We start from the raw sequence: 20,676 nt of genomic DNA, 5'->3' as shown, positions 1-20,676 counted from the left end.
CCTGTACTTAATTTTTATTTCAATAAATAAATAAATACTGAGAAATTAAAATTGTCTTATACAAAATAAAGCCTTTGTCAATACAAAGGACATAAAATATAGTAGCTAGACTTTCTTCATAAGAAATAGTTAAAACATAAATAAGAATTTACAGAATAAAATGAATCTAATAGATTGGATTATCCAAATATTCATTTAAAAATGTTCAGCTAGGAAAACCTCTATAAAAATATAATTATGCTTCTAATTATGTTAGAAAAATAGAATAATAAGTAAACAGTATGTTTCTGTAAACATTTTGATATGGGTAGAAATGATCTCTCAAGTTCATTTAGAAATGGCAATACAGTACAAGTATTAATTTTAAAGGCTACTAATTAATGAATCTAATATGCATAAATAAAAAGCAATAAGAATAAACATATAGGCATGTCTTTTCCTACAGAAAAGTATAGATTTGGTTTTTAACTTTTTAGAACTCAAAGAATTCATAGGAAAATCAATGTACTTCACTTGGGCAGTGAGTTTAGAATAGCCCAATAATTTCCAGCCCATGTTTCTTTTTTAAATTTTTTTCTAATTTTTATTAATTTTTAAAATTATTATTCATACATTAAAATGCTATACATCATTTAGATTGTGAAGAGACTTTACCCAGCATGATATACACCTCAGTCCACCCCAGTTGAGACTATTATACATATCCTCGTCAACAGATAAAAAGCTTTATCTGTGTCCCACAAGTGTCTTTCCTCTCCATCCTCTCCCCCAAATTTCTTTTCCTACACTCTTCCCCTCCCACACTCTCTTTCAGCTTTGTCTCTAGTGTCCATTACAATTTTTAATGTGTTTCTTGATAATTGAAATGTTTGGTAACAGTGGCTAATGTATTGGAACTTAGCTGATCTATCAGCCAAGGCTGGGTTACTGTGCCCCCACTAGGCTGGGATTTCTTTTTAAGCAGAATTTATTTTCTATCTAGCTCCTTTTTTTTTTTTTTTTTTTTTGGAGAGATTTTCACTGTAGGACGCGTGCGCTCGCCAGACAGACAGAGAGAGACATAGAGACAGAAAGCGAGAAATCACCCCCCAGGGGGGATGGTCACACCGCAATCCCTTCTCCTCCATTCTCCTCTCGGGATCTTGGGCACGCACGCACACGCGCCCGGCGTGAGTTTTAAGCCACCGGGTCCGGGACACAAACCGCGGTCGACTACGTGGGGGTCCAGCGACATAGCCATTACACTAACTGCTGGTTCCCTATCTAGCTCTTAACAGTACACTATAGATACTTACAAGTACTTTGTTGAGTGACTGAAAGTCATTTGTTTTATTTAATGCATAGATTGTTTTATTTAATGCATAGATCATCTCTACAACATTCCAAATGGTAGGTTAACCAACTTCTGCTTGTTTGCTTCCAGGGAAAGGTACTTATGGCTTCTTAAAGTTGTGCCATCACTTTTTATTCATTTCTCCTATGAATGAGAGAGAGAGAGAGGAGAGAGAGAGAGAGAGAGAGAGCATGAGAGACAGGCACACAGAGTCCTTGTGGTGTGATCCATCCTGGCTTCACCAGCCTGGACCATGGGCACTCACACATCTGATGTATTAAGATCTGGGACAGAATCTGGCTCCCTTCCATGTAGTCAGCTTCACAGAGCCTTGTGTTACTCCTGCACCACCCTCTAGTTTTACCTCCCTCCAAGTCTTGTACAATATGTTTTCTAGATTCTGCTCCAAAAGGGGTTACCTGGTTAAGTAAGTTTGAGGAAATACTTGTGAGTTTCTTGACTTCAGTATTTCTTTGAGACTTTAGTACACTAATCTGCCCTGTAACTCTTAAAGGAGTGATCTTCTTTTTAGCAGCAGAAATTACTGTCTGAAGGAATTAATGTTTAAATAATACACTTTTGAAAACTGTGGCTCTGTTCTAAACACACTCAGTTTTTTCAGGTAGACTACCAATAAATGATTTATAGACATCCTATCACTAATGTTGGCATGCTCAAAACCACGTATGAAAGATCATATGTACTGAGTTGTCAGAAAAGTCATGGCATATTTTTCTATGTAAAAATGCATCATGATTTTTCTGACAACCAAATAGAAATAGTAGAACATTAATAAAGGTACAGTTATTGAGAAACCACTTAAACCATAGATTTCTCAGTATATAGCCCTCTGAAATTCTATAATTTACTTATTCATCTGGCCAAATAAGGGTCTTTTTAAAAAAAATTGCTTTACGCCAGAGAGGTCAACCTCATTTTCTTTCTTAAAATTTATTAAATAATAATTGACATTCAGTAAATTATACATATTTAAAGTTTGATTATTTTTGACATACACATATAATAAAACCATCATCAATATAACAAATATATTCATTACCCCCCAATTTTTTTGTACCCAAGTATAGAACACCCAAACTTCTATCCCTCCTAGCAACTGATCTATTTTTTTAATCACTAGAGAATGATGTGAATTTTCTAGAATGGTATATAAAAGGAGTGATAGTGCTCATACTTCCTTGTGGGCAAAGAAGTCTTCCTTTTTTTATTTAATTCAGTCTAATAATTTTGTTATTCATCTATACTGGTTTTTAGATATCGGCACTTTATTGCTAGTCATTACAAATTAATTTTCCAAGAACAGATAGTACGATTATTTATCTGTTTATCTGTTGATGGAGATCTGCATTGTACAAATGTTTAGACCAGTAAAAATAGAAGTAGCCATGAGCATTCTTGAACAAGAATGTTGTCATCCACACTTTGTTGGTATTTCTTTTGTGTAAATACTTGGGAGCACAATGATCTGGTCATTTTGTAGGCATACCACTCTTTTGCAATAGCTAATTTTTGGTACTGTTAGTCCTTTAGTATGAACTAGATTAGATATTCAACTTGTTCTCTTACCCCTAGGACGTAAGCTCTCACCTGAGGAAATAGAAAAGATTATTTGGGTTAAGAACATCAGGGAAGAGCATATTTTCTTAGATTTCTAGATCTGTGTAGTATTGAGAAAAGTGAGGAAGAGAAATTACTCAAGTGTTAAGAACCCAAAGATTAACTTTCATATTTTTCTTGTAGCTCTTTTTTTTTTTAAAAAAAAAAACTTATTTAATAAATAATTTAAAATAATTAAAAGCAGTTTTTAATGTTTTCTCATGTTATTCTCCTATGACTCTAAATACACGGGAATCCTAATGGCACACACCTGTGATGTTCATATGTCATACCCAGATTGCCTGCCTCTGCTGGTGGCTCACCTTCCTCAATAGCTATTCGGTTCCAGATTTGTTTCAGTCTCTTTTCTTTGTGGTTCAGTATCAGAGTTTTTCAGCTGGGGTATTTAGGCCTTACTGTTGCTTGTTGATTGTAAAAGTAAGCACATGTAACTTATGGATGGGATATTTAATTTGGTTGTAATAAAATGGTAAGAAAAGAAACTATTGAGATTTTAGCTGTTTTCCATATGGTGTATCAGCCAGTCACTCTGGACATGCTATATGTGCTAATATTGGATTTGTAGCAACTGATAATTTTGATACCGTGTTTGAGCATTTTCTTCCTTTTTGAAAACAAACTGTATGCTAGGTCAGAAGTGCAGACTTCAGCATGTTGTCCATACTAAGCAGAACTGTGTATGCAAGTGTTCTTAAAACATCAGCATTGCCATTTTTTCTTGGGATCTACATTTCTTGTTCAATATTTTTGGTTTTTAAACTCTAAATTTTTTTTTCTTTATAATCATTGTAGGTAGTGAATCCCACAAAAGCAGTTATTTGATACTGAAATGGGAAGAGTCAATAGCTCCATCAAAGGGGACATGACAGAGTAAGGGAGGTTCAATACCACGATAGAGAGAAGCAAAACAGAAAAGCGGCCGAGTGCTGACTCATCCTGTAGTGTTGCTTACTGACTCTTGGTGTAGCATGTACCTGTGGAAGTAAATGCATCCTCACCATTCTCAGTGAGCTATTTAGGAGCACAAAAGTAGATTCTTTTGTTAAAGCGAGATAAAAACTGCTTTGTCTAAAATCCCAGGGCTGTGTGGATTTTAAAAAGTGTTGAGGAGAAACGTAGAAGCAGATGTGCAATTTGAATTAGGCTTCCCATCGACTAGCATAGTACTTTGGATTTGAAGGTAATAATTTTTTTGTACTTAAAAAAAAAAACTTATTTAATAAATAATTTAAAATAATTAAAAGCAGTTTTTAATGTTTTCTCATGTTATTCTCCTATGACTCTAAATACACGGGAATCCTAATGGCACACACCTGTGATGTTCATATGTCATACCCAGATTGCCTGCCTCTGCTGGTGGCTCACCTTCCTCAATAGCTATTCGGTTCCAGATTTGTTTCAGTCTCTTTTCTTTGTGGTTCAGTATCAGAGTTTTTCAGCTGGGGTATTTAGGCCTTACTGTTGCTTGTTGATTGTAAAAGTAAGCACATGTAACTTATGGATGGGATATTTAATTTGGTTGTAATAAAATGGTAAGAAAAGAAACTATTGAGATTTTAGCTGTTTTCCATATGGTGTATCAGCCAGTCACTCTGGACATGCTATATGTGCTAATATTGGATTTGTAGCAACTGATAATTTTGATACCGTGTTTGAGCATTTTCTTCCTTTTTGAAAACAAACTGTATGCTAGGTCAGAAGTGCAGACTTCAGCATGTTGTCCATACTAAGCAGAACTGTGTATGCAAGTGTTCTTAAAACATCAGCATTGCCATTTTTTCTTGGGATCTACATTTCTTGTTCAATATTTTTGGTTTTTAAACTCTAAATTTTTTTTTCTTTATAATCATTGTAGGTAGTGAATCCCACAAAAGCAGTTATTTGATACTGAAATGGGAAGAGTCAATAGCTCCATCAAAGGGGACATGACAGAGTAAGGGAGGTTCAATACCACGATAGAGAGAAGCAAAACAGAAAAGCGGCCGAGTGCTGACTCATCCTGTAGTGTTGCTTACTGACTCTTGGTGTAGCATGTACCTGTGGAAGTAAATGCATCCTCACCATTCTCAGTGAGCTATTTAGGAGCACAAAAGTAGATTCTTTTGTTAAAGCGAGATAAAAACTGCTTTGTCTAAAATCCCAGGGCTGTGTGGATTTTAAAAAGTGTTGAGGAGAAACGTAGAAGCAGATGTGCAATTTGAATTAGGCTTCCCATCGACTAGCATAGTACTTTGGATTTGAAGGTAATAATTTTTTTGTACTTTTTCTCAGTATGACTTAAGATGAAACGTACTTATGTATATTTTTATAGTTCCCGGCCTGACAGGGGTCTGCATGGTAGTGGTGTTATTCCTCATGATTACAGCTTCTACATATGCAATAAGGTAAGTGTTGGAGTCATTATTTTGATGTTTACAATTCAGATTATTTAGATTTTGTTAAGATTATCTTTCTTTTCATAGAGTCTTGGGGCCAGCCAGTGGTGTGGCAGTTAGAGGAGCTGGAACCCACATGGCTGTCTAGACATTCCAGTCCCAGACCCTGTGACTTGAAAAACATGCGAGGCATGTTTGTGTGTGCCCAGAAATCCCAAAGGGAGAATGGAAGAGAAAGGATTGTGGCATGGCCATCCCCTGGGGGGCTGATTTCTCTGTCTTTCTGTCTCTCAGACAAATGCATTTGTACCATAGGGGAAAAAATTCTTAATAAACCAAAGTGTTTAACCAATGCAGTGTCTTGGTTTATGGACTGTTCTCGGTAACCAAGAGTAAGCAGAGATGTGTTTATGTATCATTTCTGATTTTTGAAAAAATACGTTCGTATTAGTCAGATTTGTTGGCTAAGAAACATCTAAGGAGACTTCGTTTGATGACCAAGGAAATCTGTGTTCTTCAGGATCATCCTTCTAAAGCATGGTGTGTCCCACTAGGGCATGGGGTTAAATTCAGCATGTACCCCAGGGACCTTAGGAATTCTAAGAATATGTGACCTAAAATTTGTGGCATGGCCATCCCCTGGGGGGCTGATTTCTCTGTCTTTCTGTCTCTCAGACAAATGCATTTGTACCATAGGGGAAAAAATTCTTAATAAACCAAAGTGTTTAACCAATGCAGTGTCTTGGTTTATGGACTGTTCTCGGTAACCAAGAGTAAGCAGAGATGTGTTTATGTATCATTTCTGATTTTTGAAAAAATACGTTCGTATTAGTCAGATTTGTTGGCTAAGAAACATCTAAGGAGACTTCGTTTGATGACCAAGGAAATCTGTGTTCTTCAGGATCATCCTTCTAAAGCATGGTGTGTCCCACTAGGGCATGGGGTTAAATTCAGCATGTACCCCAGGGACCTTAGGAATTCTAAGAATATGTGACCTAAAATTGATTTGGTGGACAATACCCTGGTTTGAGTTTGTTTTTCTGGGATTTAACCTAGTGTTCTAAATGAAGCTGTGGAAATATAGGGAGTAGACATCTGCTGAATTAATGGGAAATACTTGCGTTCACAAATATTTTTTCCAGTTAAGAGATTTTGAACAACTTCAGATGCACATTATCTAGAGTACTTTCTCATTTTCTTTCTGATGGGTATCTTCTGTTTTTCAGAATACTTACAATGTCTTATGTTTTTGAACAAATCTTTTGTTTAAAGAAAGCAAAGAGATATATTTGTTTCCATCTTCAAAAATACTTCATCATTTTACTTGTTGGGATGCAAAATTTAAGAGAAGCACACACACATATATATGTGTGTATCCACTCAAAGGGAGAGAAACCTGAGGAAGAGAGACAACATTTTAAAAAATTTCTTTCCATTTGAATTTCTTTTAAACTACTCTGAAAATACATATTAGGATAATTGTTTTAGAAATCACTTGAAATTTTAGAATATTGATAAAAAAGGCAGTGAAAGTATATATTAGTAAAGACTACCCACTCTTAACCTTGCATCAAAATAACTTTAAAATACATATCTTATTTTTATTTTTTCAAGTTCTTTTATTTGAAATACAAATAATATTGAAAATGATAAATCATTATTTACCATTTGTGTCAATTCTCAATTCTCTGTATAGTGTGTTAAGACGGTATTATGAGATGAAGTATAAAGTAATGTTGAAACTATTTGTTTTTTCAGAGTTTCTAACTATGACATCTTCTGGTATACTCATAACCTCTTCTTTATTTTCTACATGCTGCTGATGTTGCATGTTTCAGGGTAAGTTACAAGAATATTTTAAGAACCACATGTGCCTAAAAATGCGGTGATCAAAGACATGTCTATATAAATTTTCATGGGGGCCCAACCCTGTGGCTTGTTGATGAAGGGAGCCAGATCCCACATGGCCTGAGTGGTTTGAATCCTGCCTACAGTGGCTTGAAAAACACATTAGGCATGTGGATATGCATGACCAAAATCCCAACAGGATGGACAAATGGAGGTGAAGGGATTTGGGCATGAGCATGCCCCATTGTGGAGCACTTTTTCCCTCTCCCTCATTCTCCTCTATCTCTCTGTCTCTCCGTGGCATGACCCCCTCCCATCAAAATAAATAAATCCATAAAAATAAACACACAAGAAGCAGTGAAAACATGTAGTGACTTAGAATTGAAGTTAGTGTCCAGATTGGAAGAAAGTATATTTTAATGAAAACAGTAGAAATCTATGTTAAATATAAATGCAAAAGTTACTTTTTCAGTGTTGTAGTTTTTAAAGGCCCCTAAGGAGACATCCCAATATTCTTTAAAAGAAAGGAAGAGGCAAAGAACTTCAAGAACATATTTTAGTGTTTGTATTTTCGGACGCCATCTTGCCAGTGAAGAATTTACAACAAGGGAGTTATCAGTTTTTAATTTAAACAGTGTGAGAGGCAGTCATATTTACAGAGAAAGCCAAAGATTTAAAGTGACCAAAGGCCAGCATCTATCAAATACACACACATGCATGAAGGAGAAAAAGGAGAATCATAAGCTTGATAAAAGAAGTATTCCCCAAATATTCTGTAATGTATGTATGAGTGCCTAAGCAGTGCTTTGTACCGTAAGGTGCTTAAAATAATCTGTGAAGGGACCAGCATATGGCATAATGGTTACATTGCTGGACTCCCACATAGTTGACCGCAATTCAAGTCCTGGACCAGGCAGCTTAAATTCATGCCAGGCACATGTGTGTACATGTCTAAAATCCCAAGAGGAGAAGGGATTGTGGCGTGACCATCCCCTGGAGGGTGATTTCTCACTTTCTGTCTCTCTTTTTCTCCTGCAAGCACACAGATCCTGTCTTAAAAAAATTTGTGGAGGGGCCCAGAAGTTAGCTTAAAGGCTACGTCACTGAACTCCCATGTGGCCGACCGTTGTTTGAGTCCCGGAACCAGTGGCTTAAAGTCACACTGGGCGCGTGTGTGTATGTGCCCAAGATCCCAAGAGGAGAATGGAAGAGAAGGGATTGCAGCGTGACCATCCCCCCTGTGGGGTTGATTTCTCGCTTTCTGTCTCTCTGTCTCTGTCTCTTTCTGACGAGCGCATGCGCCCTATAGAAAAACCAAAGGGAAAAAAATCTGTGGAGATAGAGGGTAAAACATATTTTTATATTTGTATATGTTTGCATCACCATTAGGAAGGAATCTGGTAGTTCTGACTTAACATTCACACATCTATGACACAATAGCCCATCAGGTGTGCTTGGTTTCAGGATACAGGGCCGGAAACAGACTGGCGACAGAATAATAGCAGATGTTTTCATTTAATTTCACTTTATTTATTTATTTTTACAGTAAAGGAGTTAAATTTAATGAACTAGAGTGGAACGTATCAAGACCAATGTCATTAAGCATATTATTTTAAAAACGAATTATAAAATGACATGTACAATATAAAAAGTTTTAAATGCACAACAATGACATTATTTTTGGATTAAATCAGACAGACTATATTAAAAACACAGGAGAGTAATTGTAAGGTCAGTACAGTGATTCTCTGAAAGGGAAAAGACATTCAGAATGTGGAGGGAAAAAGGGGGCCTGAGTTCAGATAAGCATGTATTATCTTACTCATTTTTAAAAGCATAATGTAAGCAGGAGAATATGTTTTAACATGATGATGATGATGAAGAGTACAGATAATCAAACATATGTTCCTTTCCTCTGTACTTTTCATCGTGCTCAAAACATCTCATTATTAAAAAATGACAAGTTATAGTGTCAGTGTAATTTCGTAACATTTAATTTTTTTATACTATATGTCATGTTAGGCAAATTATTTCCTCTGTTGAGTTTTCATTATTTGGCGTGATATGTATCATCTAATTTGTTCATTTTAATTGCTGCACATTTTCTCAGATGTCTTTGCCAAATGAACATAGATGTCATTGATGTTCATGTGATTAGTTTCTGCACATGCATCTGTGCATGAGCAAAACTCCCAGGTGTCAAACAGAGTTGCTTTTCCTTTCTCTTCTATTTAATACAGGGAGGATAGTCCGGGGTAGGAGAAGATGTAAGAACAGATGTTACTTCAGTGGGAGTCCCTGTAGCTCAGGAACCATTTTGCCTCCCTTTTAACCCCCTCTTCCCCAATGCTGCAACTGAGTTTGAAGATGGGGAAAACCCTCTGGGTAGGCATGGACTTTCCTTGGTAAGCCTTCTGTCCCTCGGGAACCAGTGTCTGATAATAGCCCAGGTCTCCTTGAGGAATGCCCTGCCTGCAGGAATACACCATGTTTGAGGAGGTTGAGGTCTGTGAGTCCCTGGATGAGTTCATAGTTTAATCATTCAAATTTAAAATCCATTGTAACTCAAAAACTCCTGTTTTGTTTTTATTTTTGTTTTTATTTATTTTTTCCTATTAAAGCTATATTGTGTTGGAGAGCTCTGAACTTGTGTGAGAAGTTAGTCTTAAGATTTTTTTTTTAATGTTATTATCTTGAGTTATGTAGAATCACATCTACCCATCATTTATCTGTCTGTCTGGCTATATCAGATGAGAGAAAAAGCAATCAACCTTAGTATCATTAATTATACATTCTTTTGCCTTTTATATTTTACTAAATTAGAACTCTAAAAAAAGGTGTTATATTTCAATTCAAAATAGAGGCAGTTTTTTAAAGGTTCATGAGTTCAAACAGAGTTAAGTTTAAAGAGAATTATGTTAAGAATTCCTTCTCCACATTTTTAGAAGTAAAAGGAAAGCATATTTAAATTTTAATTCTACTTCTGTAGAACAAAGGTCAGAGACAGAAGGTAACTTTCATTTGTATGGAGAAGTAGCAAAAAGGCATCTATAGGATGAATTTTATTTAATCAGTTATTACAATGAAATTAATAGTTCTTCACCCATTAGTAGAAATTTTAAAAAATTATTCTGAAATAAGTGTCATGTAACACATGCACAATACATTAATACAGTACATTACAAAATTATAATGTAATTTTTTTCTATAAAGTTTAATTTTGATTAAAGCAATATAGATTATGCTTCTGATGTAGGAAAAATTACTACTGGTAAAAAATTACTACTTTTTTTTAACTGCTAAAGGATCTGTAAGTCAGTCTAAGTTTTCTTTTGTGCCAGTGATGGGAATTTAGACAAATCTTTATTTCTGTTATGTCAAGATGATTGTATTTTTCCAGCTATGGTTATACAAGTTGTCCCAAGCAAGTTTCTTGGATTTATATTGAGAGTTCTATTCAACAGTATTGCTTTAGGCTTGAACACAAAAATCACTATTTGTTGTGGGTGTTTACTCCTCCGTCCATCAGTGTGCTAAGTTCTATATGGTATAGAAAAGCAATCTATTATCAGTTCTTCAGTCTTTCAGGATTGATAATAGATTGATAATTTAAAATCTAACTGAAAGAAGTCAAGATAATTATGACTGCATATTTTCAAAACATAAACACTTTATTTCGTGAGAATTCTAACAGTTAAGAAAATTGAAGGAACAATGTGGCTATAAATTTCAGAAAACATTGACTGGTTTGTCCACAAATAGACTTTTGCAGCAAAAGGAACATTACTTCCTGTGAGTTTCTTTCTGCCAGAGCGAGAAAAACAGACAGAGAAGGTGAGAAATCACTTCCTAGGGTGGATGGCAATACAGTAATCCCTTCTGTTCTATTCTCCCCCTGGGATTTTTGGTACACATGCACATGTACCTAGCATGATTTTTCAAGCCACTGGGTCTGGGACTCAGACTGTAGTCAGCCATGTGGAAGTCCAACGCCTTAACCACCATGTCATCTGCTGGCCTCTGCTTCCTGTGATTTTTTTAAGATCCCTTCTTTAAATAAAATATTAAAATTTAGAGGGACCTAACATATGTATATATAACATATATATATATATATATATGTATATGTGTGTGTGTATATATATATATATATGTATATATATATTCTTTTGCCTTTTATATTTTACTAAATTAGAACTCTAAAAAAAGGTGTTATATTTCAATTCAAAATAGAGGCAGTTTTTTAAAGGTTCATGAGTTCAAACAGAGTTAAGTTTAAAGAGAATTATGTTAAGAATTCCTTCTCCACATTTTTAGAAGTAAAAGGAAAGCATATTTAAATTTTAATTCTACTTCTGTAGAACAAAGGTCAGAGACAGAAGGTAACTTTCATTTGTATGGAGAAGTAGCAAAAAGGCATCTATAGGATGAATTTTATTTAATCAGTTATTACAATGAAATTAATAGTTCTTCACCCATTAGTAGAAATTTTAAAAAATTATTCTGAAATAAGTGTCATGTAACACATGCACAATACATTAATACAGTACATTACAAAATTATAATGTAATTTTTTTCTATAAAGTTTAATTTTGATTAAAGCAATATAGATTATGCTTCTGATGTAGGAAAAATTACTACTGGTAAAAAATTACTACTTTTTTTTAACTGCTAAAGGATCTGTAAGTCAGTCTAAGTTTTCTTTTGTGCCAGTGATGGGAATTTAGACAAATCTTTATTTCTGTTATGTCAAGATGATTGTATTTTTCCAGCTATGGTTATACAAGTTGTCCCAAGCAAGTTTCTTGGATTTATATTGAGAGTTCTATTCAACAGTATTGCTTTAGGCTTGAACACAAAAATCACTATTTGTTGTGGGTGTTTACTCCTCCGTCCATCAGTGTGCTAAGTTCTATATGGTATAGAAAAGCAATCTATTATCAGTTCTTCAGTCTTTCAGGATTGATAATAGATTGATAATTTAAAATCTAACTGAAAGAAGTCAAGATAATTATGACTGCATATTTTCAAAACATAAACACTTTATTTCGTGTTAAGAAAATTGAAGGAACAATGTGGCTATAAATTTCAGAAAACATTGACTGGTTTGTCCACAAATAGACTTTTGCAGCAAAAGGAACATTACTTCCTGTGAGTTTCTTTCTGCCAGAGCGAGAAAAACAGACAGAGAAGGTGAGAAATCACTTCCTAGGGTGGATGGCAATACAGTAATCCCTTCTGTTCTATTCTCCCCCTGGGATTTTTGGTACACATGCACATGTACCTAGCATGATTTTTCAAGCCACTGGGTCTGGGACTCAGACTGTAGTCAGCCATGTGGAAGTCCAACGCCTTAACCACCATGTCATCTGCTGGCCTCTGCTTCCTGTGATTTTTTTAAGATCCCTTCTTTAAATAAAATATTAAAATTTAGAGGGACCTAACATATGTATATATAACATATATATATATATATATATGAGAGAGAGAGAAGTATTAGATTTTAAATTTACTTTTACTTTTAATTGACAAACAATATTTATATTTTTGGAGTACAATTATATGTGTGTGTGTGTGTGTGTGTGTGTGTGTTGCAGAGTGATTAAATCAGACTAAATAGCATATCCATCACTTCACATTTTTAGCCTCTTTTAATCTAGAATATGTTTACCAAGTAATTCTGCAGTTGTCCATTGGTTCTTGTCTTTTTTGGAGAGGTTTTTGCTATAGGGCATGTGCGCTCACCGGACAGACAGAGACAGAGAGACAGAAAGCGAGAAATCACCCCCCCGGGGAGATGGCCACACTGCAATCCCTTCTCCGTTCTCCTCTCGGGATCTTGGGCACGCACGCGCCCAGCGTGAGGTTTAAGCCACTGGGTCCAGGACACGAACCACGGTTGACTATGTGGCAGTCCAGCGACATAGCCATTACACTAACTGCTGGTCCCCTCCATTGGTTCTTTGAGAAGCTCTGATTCTCACAAATTTCTTTCTTTTTAGAACCAATATTTATTTTATTCTAATTTCTATCCAGTATTTTATAAGCCTATGGCTCTGGAAGCCATGGAAATTGAGTCTCTCTCCTTTTCTAAATTTTATCTGTTCCCTGCATGATGATATTTTGAATCTCACCAATATTCTGAATTTTCTGTTTTGAATATATTAACAATGAATAATCATTGAATGTTTTTGTCTTGTGCCTCACTGATATTCAGTCTCATTAAATTCTCTCATTAAGACCTTGTATTTAGAGGCCAGCAGATGATGTAGAAATTACATTTCCGGACTCCCACAGGGCTGATCTTGGTTCAAGTCTGGGACCTAGTGGCCTGAAAATCACACTGGGCATGTATACATGTGTGCCCTAAGATTCCAGGAGGAGAATGGGGAAGAGATTATAGTGTGGCCTTTTGCTCAGGGGATAACTTCTCACTTTCCCTCGCACTGTCTCTGTCTCTCTGTCTCTTTTTCCCTGGTAAGTGCATGCACCCTAAGGCTAAAATTACTATGAAAAAAATTGTATTTATGATTATTATTGTTATTATTCCCATGGTCCAGCTGAGAGAACAGGGACAGTGAGGGGTGAGGTGATTTGCTGAAGGTCTTGACTAGTGAGTAGATCTTCAGTTTGAATTTAGGGATCAGATTGCAGAATCCACATTTCTAGACATTATATTAGTCTGGCTCCACTTAAGGATGGGTTCTCTGTATCTTTTTTTTTTTTTTAAAGAATTATTTAATTTAACTTTATTTTATTATTACTATTATTATTTTCAGTTTGACCAGAGAAAGAGAGAGAGAAAAAGAGAGAATGAGAAATCAAGCTGCCAGGTCCAAGACACAAACCGCAGCCAGTCATGTGGGAGTCTGGTGTCTTTAACCACTACACCACCTGCTGGTCCCCTCTGTATCTCTTTTGGAACTGGAAACCACCATAAGTGCAGACAGTGCTCTTGATGAATGTGGTCCGCTATTGGCAGAGTGGAAGTCTCACTTCCTTCACTGTAGTATAGCAGTTTTATTTAAGACCTAATTATCTTGTTCAGTGATACTTAGTGACCTTAGGTTAATCTGGTTTTCATTTGTGTGTGTGTGTGTGTGTGTGTGTGTGTGTGTGTGTGTGAGACAGAGAGAGAGAGAGAGAGAGAGAGAGAAGAGAGAGATTTCATTTTTATTTTATTTTTAGTATATTTTTTAATTTTAATTTCTTTTATACATTCAATCACATGCATCAGTTAGCTGGCAAAGTGAATATTCCAACATGCATACATTTCTCACCAATCCAATTGGGAACACCACACACATCATTTTCAACAGAAAATCACCCATCTCTCTGTCCCACAAGTGCCCTGCCCCTCCGTTTCTGTCCCCAATGGCCCTCCTCAGTCTCCCCTCCTTCAGCCACCCTCTTCCCACACTGTATCTGGTATTAATAACCATTTTCTATCTTTTATATTCTCTAGTCACTCAGTTTTGGCAATAGAGTGCGGACATTAACTATATATTAAGTGGAGACATACAATGTCTTTCTTTCATAGCCTGGTTTGCTTTACTCAGAAGTAAATCTTCCATATTCACTGTCTGTCAAAAGCCAGGTCTTGTATCTTTTTTAAAAATTTTTTTTATGTCTGAGTAGTATTCCGTAGAGTATAGGCCAGCAGGTTAAGGGTGCTGGTTTTCATTCTTATGACCTATGCTTTATTTTCTTTACTTACACACCTATCTATTCGCACCACCCTGATAAATTACATTCCATGTTTGCTAAACTCAATTATTTTTAGCATTCAAACTAATCTTTTTAGCAATTTTATTTCCCAGATGTCAGTATAGCATGATTTAAAAGCCATGCCATCACTTCGTAGGTGCTATGGCCTTGGCAGAGAATTTGACCTTTCTTTTTCTTACCTATTAAATGGAATTAGTAAAATTGCCTATATCAGAAGGTGGTTGCCTGTTTTAAATAAGAAAATGTGGCAAAGTAGGCAAAGTGTATAATAAATATTAGCAGAAAGAAAAATTTTCTAGCACCAATATTAATAGCTCTGTAAGGAAGAACTTCCATACGCAACTGTTTAAAGACTCTGTAGGATTAGTATCTGTTGATGATAATGTGTATAGTATCCTGAATTGGACTAGCATTAATTGTATTCATGTTGGGTAAATTCACTTTACCAAGCTAAGTGATGTATATTGATTGAATGTATGAAATACATTTAAACTTAAATTTAAAAACTAAAGAGTCAATAAATTCATTTTAGACACAAGATCTTGTTGGATTATCCGGACTGGCCTCGAACTCACAATCCTCTTGCCTCATTCTCCAAGTACTGGGATGACAAGTGTATAGCACCATGCCCAGCAAAGAATAAGCTTTTATGATAAAGGCACTTTTGAAGAACTCAGATTTTTAAAAATTTGCTCAAGGACATGTGTGCTTACTAGAAGAGAGAGGGAAAGAAAGGAAGAAAGTGATAAAACCACCTCCTCATGGGACATAGTCATGCCACAATCCATTCTCCATTTCTCCCTCTTTTCAAGATTTTGGACATGTATGCACATGCACCTGGCATCTTTTTCAAGCTGCTGAGTCTGGTATTCAGACCACACAGTTGGCCGTGTGGACTCCAGCTGCCTTAATCTATACCACCAACAACTGGACCAAACCTTGATTTTTTTTTTTTAATCAGTAATTTGATGAACATTTAGTGAAAACTACTTAGCAGATCAAAAGAATATTCCTTGAAAGGGCAACACTTTTTATAACCTTGTAAAGCCTCTAAAATTCATTTGATTTTAGCAATCAAGGTTTATCTTGGGATTTGTAAAACTAGTCTCCTCCTGTAGAATTTTTTCATCCAATTCTTAATGCATCTTCTAGGAGATTACTCTCAGTATGATTTTATTAAAGATTTCAATTCTGAAGACACTTTGGGGAAACAAAGCCAAAAGTGTTTTTTTCTTTTGAAATATGCATGGAACTGGACATTTCTTTTTTTTTTATTTTCATTTGAAAAATTCACCAGGTGGAAATACATACTGTTATTCCCATTTACTGATAAAAGGAATATTGGAGGAAAGAAATTAGGAATGTCATGGGGCCTTAGCTTCAGACCCTGACCCTGCTCCTTTGAAAGGCATGTAGAGGGAACACATTGCAAATGAGATTGGCACCTTAGCCTCCATAATAGATAATATAGTCAACTCTTCTACTGGTTTTCACTCAGTTTATATGGTGTGTGATCATATTTTACATTTTTATTTAAATGAGAAAGTAATTATAATGTGACCATTCTGGGAAATATAGAATGGAAAAATCTCCTCAAATATGTGGATGGCAACGAGAACATATTTATAGTGTAAATAGAGCAGCTGGTAGCGTAGTTAAGGAGGCTGGATCCCACAAGGCTGACCTGGACTTGTGACATGGAACGCACTCTGGGTGGATGTGTCTGTGCCCAAAATCCCAAGAGGAGAATGAAAGAGAAAGAACTGAGGCATGGCCATCCCCGGTAGGGTGGTTTCTTTCTCTTTCTCCTTCTCCCCACAAACACACAAGCCCTATAGCAAACTATTTAAAAAGAAAGAAGGGAGGGAGGGAGGGAGGGCGGAAGGAAGAAAGGAGGGAGGGAGAAGGAAGGAAGAAAGACAGGAAGAAGGAGGGAAAGGAAAGGGAAGGGAAGGGAAGGGAAGGGAAGGGAAGGGAAGGGAAGGGAAGGGAAGGGAAGGGAAGGGAAGGGAAGGGAAGGGAAGGGAAGGGAAGGGAAGGGAAGGGAAGGGAAGGGAAGGGAAGGGAAGGGAAGGGAAGGGAAGGGAAGGGAAGGGAAGGGAAGGGAAGGGAAGGGAAGGGAGTGTATATGCTATTAAGAGATGGGTGGAGGTATTGTATGTTAACCAATCCTCTTAAGACACTAAGGGAGAAAATTTTTACTTCCCTGTACTTTCTTTTTCATTTCCCTTTCCTTGCTTTTACAATAAGTCTGAAGTAATTATATCATTTACTATCTAAATCAGATACTTTTGTGAATGAAAGGGAATACTTCTAATAAAGTAGTGGACAAATTAGAGCAATGGTTATTCAACCAATTTCTAGGCATTTGGGGAAAGTTCTTACAAGGTGGATGGACTACTCTTAATACATACCTTGAACTAGAATCACAAATAAATCCTTATCTCAAATAGAGGCTCTGGAAAAATACTTGGGAGACAAAACCTTGAAATAATACACATTGTAGATTTCCCTAAATTTGTTCTGCTTTAGAGATTGTAACAAAATGCCCACTACCATGGTAGTTAAAAGGGGATTTATTTGTTCATAATGGTAGTTAAATCTTTTGGAAAATATTCAACATTCTTATAGGTGACTTGATTTTTGCTTTGTGTGTGTGTGTGTGTGTGTGTGTGTGTGTGTTTAATTTTGCCAGAGGATGTGTGGACTCATCAAAGAGTTACAGAGAGAGAGAGAGAGAAAGTGAGAAAGCAATTCCCTATGGAGGATGGTCACACTGTAATCCCTTCTCCTCGATGTCTCCCTCTTTGGAACAGGGCATACATATGTGCCAAGTGTGATTTTTCAAGTTGCCAGGTCAAGGATTTGATCTGTATAGTTCGCTATGTGAGATCCACTGCTTTGACCACCATGCCACTGGATGACCCAGTGACCTGTTCTAATACTTTCTAGATGTCTAATATTTTAAAAAGAATTATTAATTTATTTCTATTATTATTTTAAAATTTTTTATAGGCATGTGTACGCATGAAAGAGAGAAAGACAGAGAGAGAGGGAAAGTAAGAAAGCAAGCTACCAGGTCCAGACTCAAACCAAGGTCGGCCATGTAGGAGTCCAGCGCCTTAACCACCATGCCACATACCTACTGGCCCTAGCTGTCTAATTTCTAATGTGCCTGAAATACTTATTATCAGTTTAATATCTATTATTTTTATCAAGAAATCATATTTCTCTTTCCATAGAATAGGGACCCTTAGATCCACAATTACAAGGAATTGTTGAATGTCTTCAGGGAATCCTCAATTCCAGAAATGCACATACACATACACATGTACAGATACACATATATGTATATTTATATCTATTTTAGTTTTGAGGCACAAACGAACATTTTGTATAAGAAGATTGTCTAATTTTTTAGTAGATTCCCAAAGGGATGTGTGAGTGTGTGTGTGTGTGTGTGTGTGTGTGTACACTGTCTAATTTTTCTCTCAAGCATGTCTGTAAGGTAAAGTTATTTCTCCTTATTCTCTAAGTCAGAGACTCAAAAAATTTTCTTTAATTACTGAAGGCTTTTAAAACTGGATTTTAACCAGAGAGTTATAATATTAAATTTATACATTTTTATATCTCCTGCTATGTTTTATCCAGAGTTAAATATAAATACTGGATTATGGGGAAAATAAACACTACTAAGCAACAGTCTTCTTGAGTAAAGGTTCCTGGAAGGAGAACTTTAACCTTACAAATATGCTGATCAACTTAACAATTGAAGTATCATTTTAGAGGATAATAAGGATGCTACTCATAATATTTCCCAAGGTTTATATAACATTTAATATGTGATAATGGCAGTTCTTAGTACTTTACATGCACACAAGCAAACACACACACATTAGGTTTTTTTTATTTGTTTTTAATATGCATAGCACCATAAGGTAAGTAATATCCCAATTTTATAGATGGGGAAATGAAACACAGAGGTTGCATTAAATAGTTCTTCAAAGCTACTCAGTTAGTATTGGAAAAGGTAAAGATCGAGTTTACAAAGCTTGGCCCTAGAATCTATGCATTTAACTCCTACTCTTTCCTTTCCTTTCTTCCCCTCCCCTCCTCCCATTCCTCCCCTTCCTCCTTCCTTCCCCTCCCCTCCCCTCTCCTCTCCTCCCCTCTTACATTTAATCCCTGTGTATCATTACAGCATACCAAATAAATTTTACTCCTACTCTTTTCTTAAATTATTGAATCATTTTATTTATGGGTTAGTAGGTGCCCTTGCATATGAATGAAATATTTTCACGTCATGTGAAAAATCTAGGATATATTTGTAACTTACTTAAGTCTGTTGGTTAGTGTATATGCATATATACTTACGTATTTTGAGTAAGAACTTAAATTTTGTAAAAAGTTACATAGATTCCAAGGTTTTGAAGGTAAAAATAGTGCACTCAGTAAACAGGATTAAGAACTGGTTTAGAGACGTTTCTTAAAATGTATGGCTTTGTTTTTTTTCTTTTTCTCCAATTTTGCAATGGGACACATGTACTTGCCAGAGAAAGACAGAGAAAGAGATAGAGAGAAAAAGAGAAACCTTCCCTGAGTGGGTATGGCCATGCCATAATCCCTTCTCCTATATCTCCTCCTGGGATTCTGGGTACACATGCATGGCATGTTTTTCAACCTGCTTGGTCTGGGACTCCAACCATAGTTGTCTATATGTGATCTAGCTACCTTAACCACCATGCCACCAGTTGGCCTTGTATGGTCTTTTCATGGCATATAATGTACCTTCATAATAAATCTAATAAAACAATTATATTTATGTGATACTTCCCAAATTCTTTCATATCACTTGAAAATAGCAATGAAAAATGTGAGCCTTGGGACCAGCAGATGGCGTAATGGTTTCATTGCTGAACTCCCACATGGTTGAACATATTTTGAGTTCTGGATCACTCTGGGCTTGTGCGCATGTGTGCCTAAAATCCCAAGAGGAGACTGGAGGAGAAGGGATTGTGGTATGACAATTCCCCCGAGGTGGGATTTCTCACTTTTTGTCTCTCTGTCTCTCTCTGTCTCTTCAGCAAGTACCCTATTGCAAAAACCTCTCTAAAAATATTTCAAAAAGCAAGCCCTTAGGGACCAGCAGTTAGTGTAATGGCTATGTCGATGAACTCCCATGTAGCTGACCGCAGTTCGAATCTCGGACCCGGTGGCTTAAACTCATGCCAGGCACATGTGCGTGCGTGCCCAAGATTCCAAGAGGAGAATGGAGGAGAAGGGATTGTGGTATGACAATTCCCCTGGGGCGGGATTTCTCACTTTCTGTCTCTCTGTCTCTCTCTGTCTGTCTTTCTGGCGAGTGCATGCACCCTATAGCAAAAACCTCTCCAAAAAAAAAAAAAATAAAGTGAGCCTATGGACTGGATTAAACAAACATACTGTGGAAGAGATATTCTTATCAGTTTTTCATTGCCAGTACATGTTTTTTAGAAAGTAAGTCAAAACATAGCAAAGGTAGGTAATGGGAAAAAGATATTATTTACAATATAGATAAAGCATATTCTGTCTGCAGATTTAAAAAAAACAATGCTTTGGGACCAGCAGTTGGCATAATGGCTATGTCACTGAACTCCCATGTGGTCCTCCACGGTTCGGGTCCCAGACCTGGTGGCTTAAAGTCACACCTGGTGCATGTGCATGTGTGCCCAAGATCCTGAGAGGAGAATGGAGGAGAAGGGATTGCGGCTGGCC

General features: G+C 36.3%; 1 protein-coding gene across 5 annotated transcripts in view; it reads left to right on the top strand.

Annotated features, from left to right (window-relative positions):
* NOX4 (NADPH oxidase 4) overlaps positions 1-20,676 on the top strand; it is a 158,301-nt gene that overhangs the window by 52,621 nt on the left and 85,004 nt on the right. For 4 of the 5 annotated variants that reach the window (XM_006160334.2, XM_027776538.1, XM_006160332.3 and 1 more), the window contains 2 exons: positions 5,283-5,355; positions 7,105-7,185. In XM_006160334.2, coding sequence (XP_006160396.1) covers positions 5,283-5,355; positions 7,105-7,185 — 154 coding nt within the window. The remainder of the gene's footprint in view (positions 1-5,282; positions 5,356-7,104; positions 7,186-20,676) is intronic. The other variant, XM_027776539.1, reaches the window with a different exon arrangement.

The sequence above is a fragment of the Tupaia chinensis genome, unplaced genomic scaffold (assembly GCF_000334495.1).
Source record: "Tupaia chinensis unplaced genomic scaffold, TupChi_1.0 Scaffold000680_1, whole genome shotgun sequence".
NCBI classification, from domain to species: domain Eukaryota; kingdom Metazoa; phylum Chordata; class Mammalia; order Scandentia; family Tupaiidae; genus Tupaia; species Tupaia belangeri.
The sequence above is the reverse complement of the archived record's forward strand: the minus strand, read 5'-3'. Positions and strand labels throughout refer to the sequence as shown.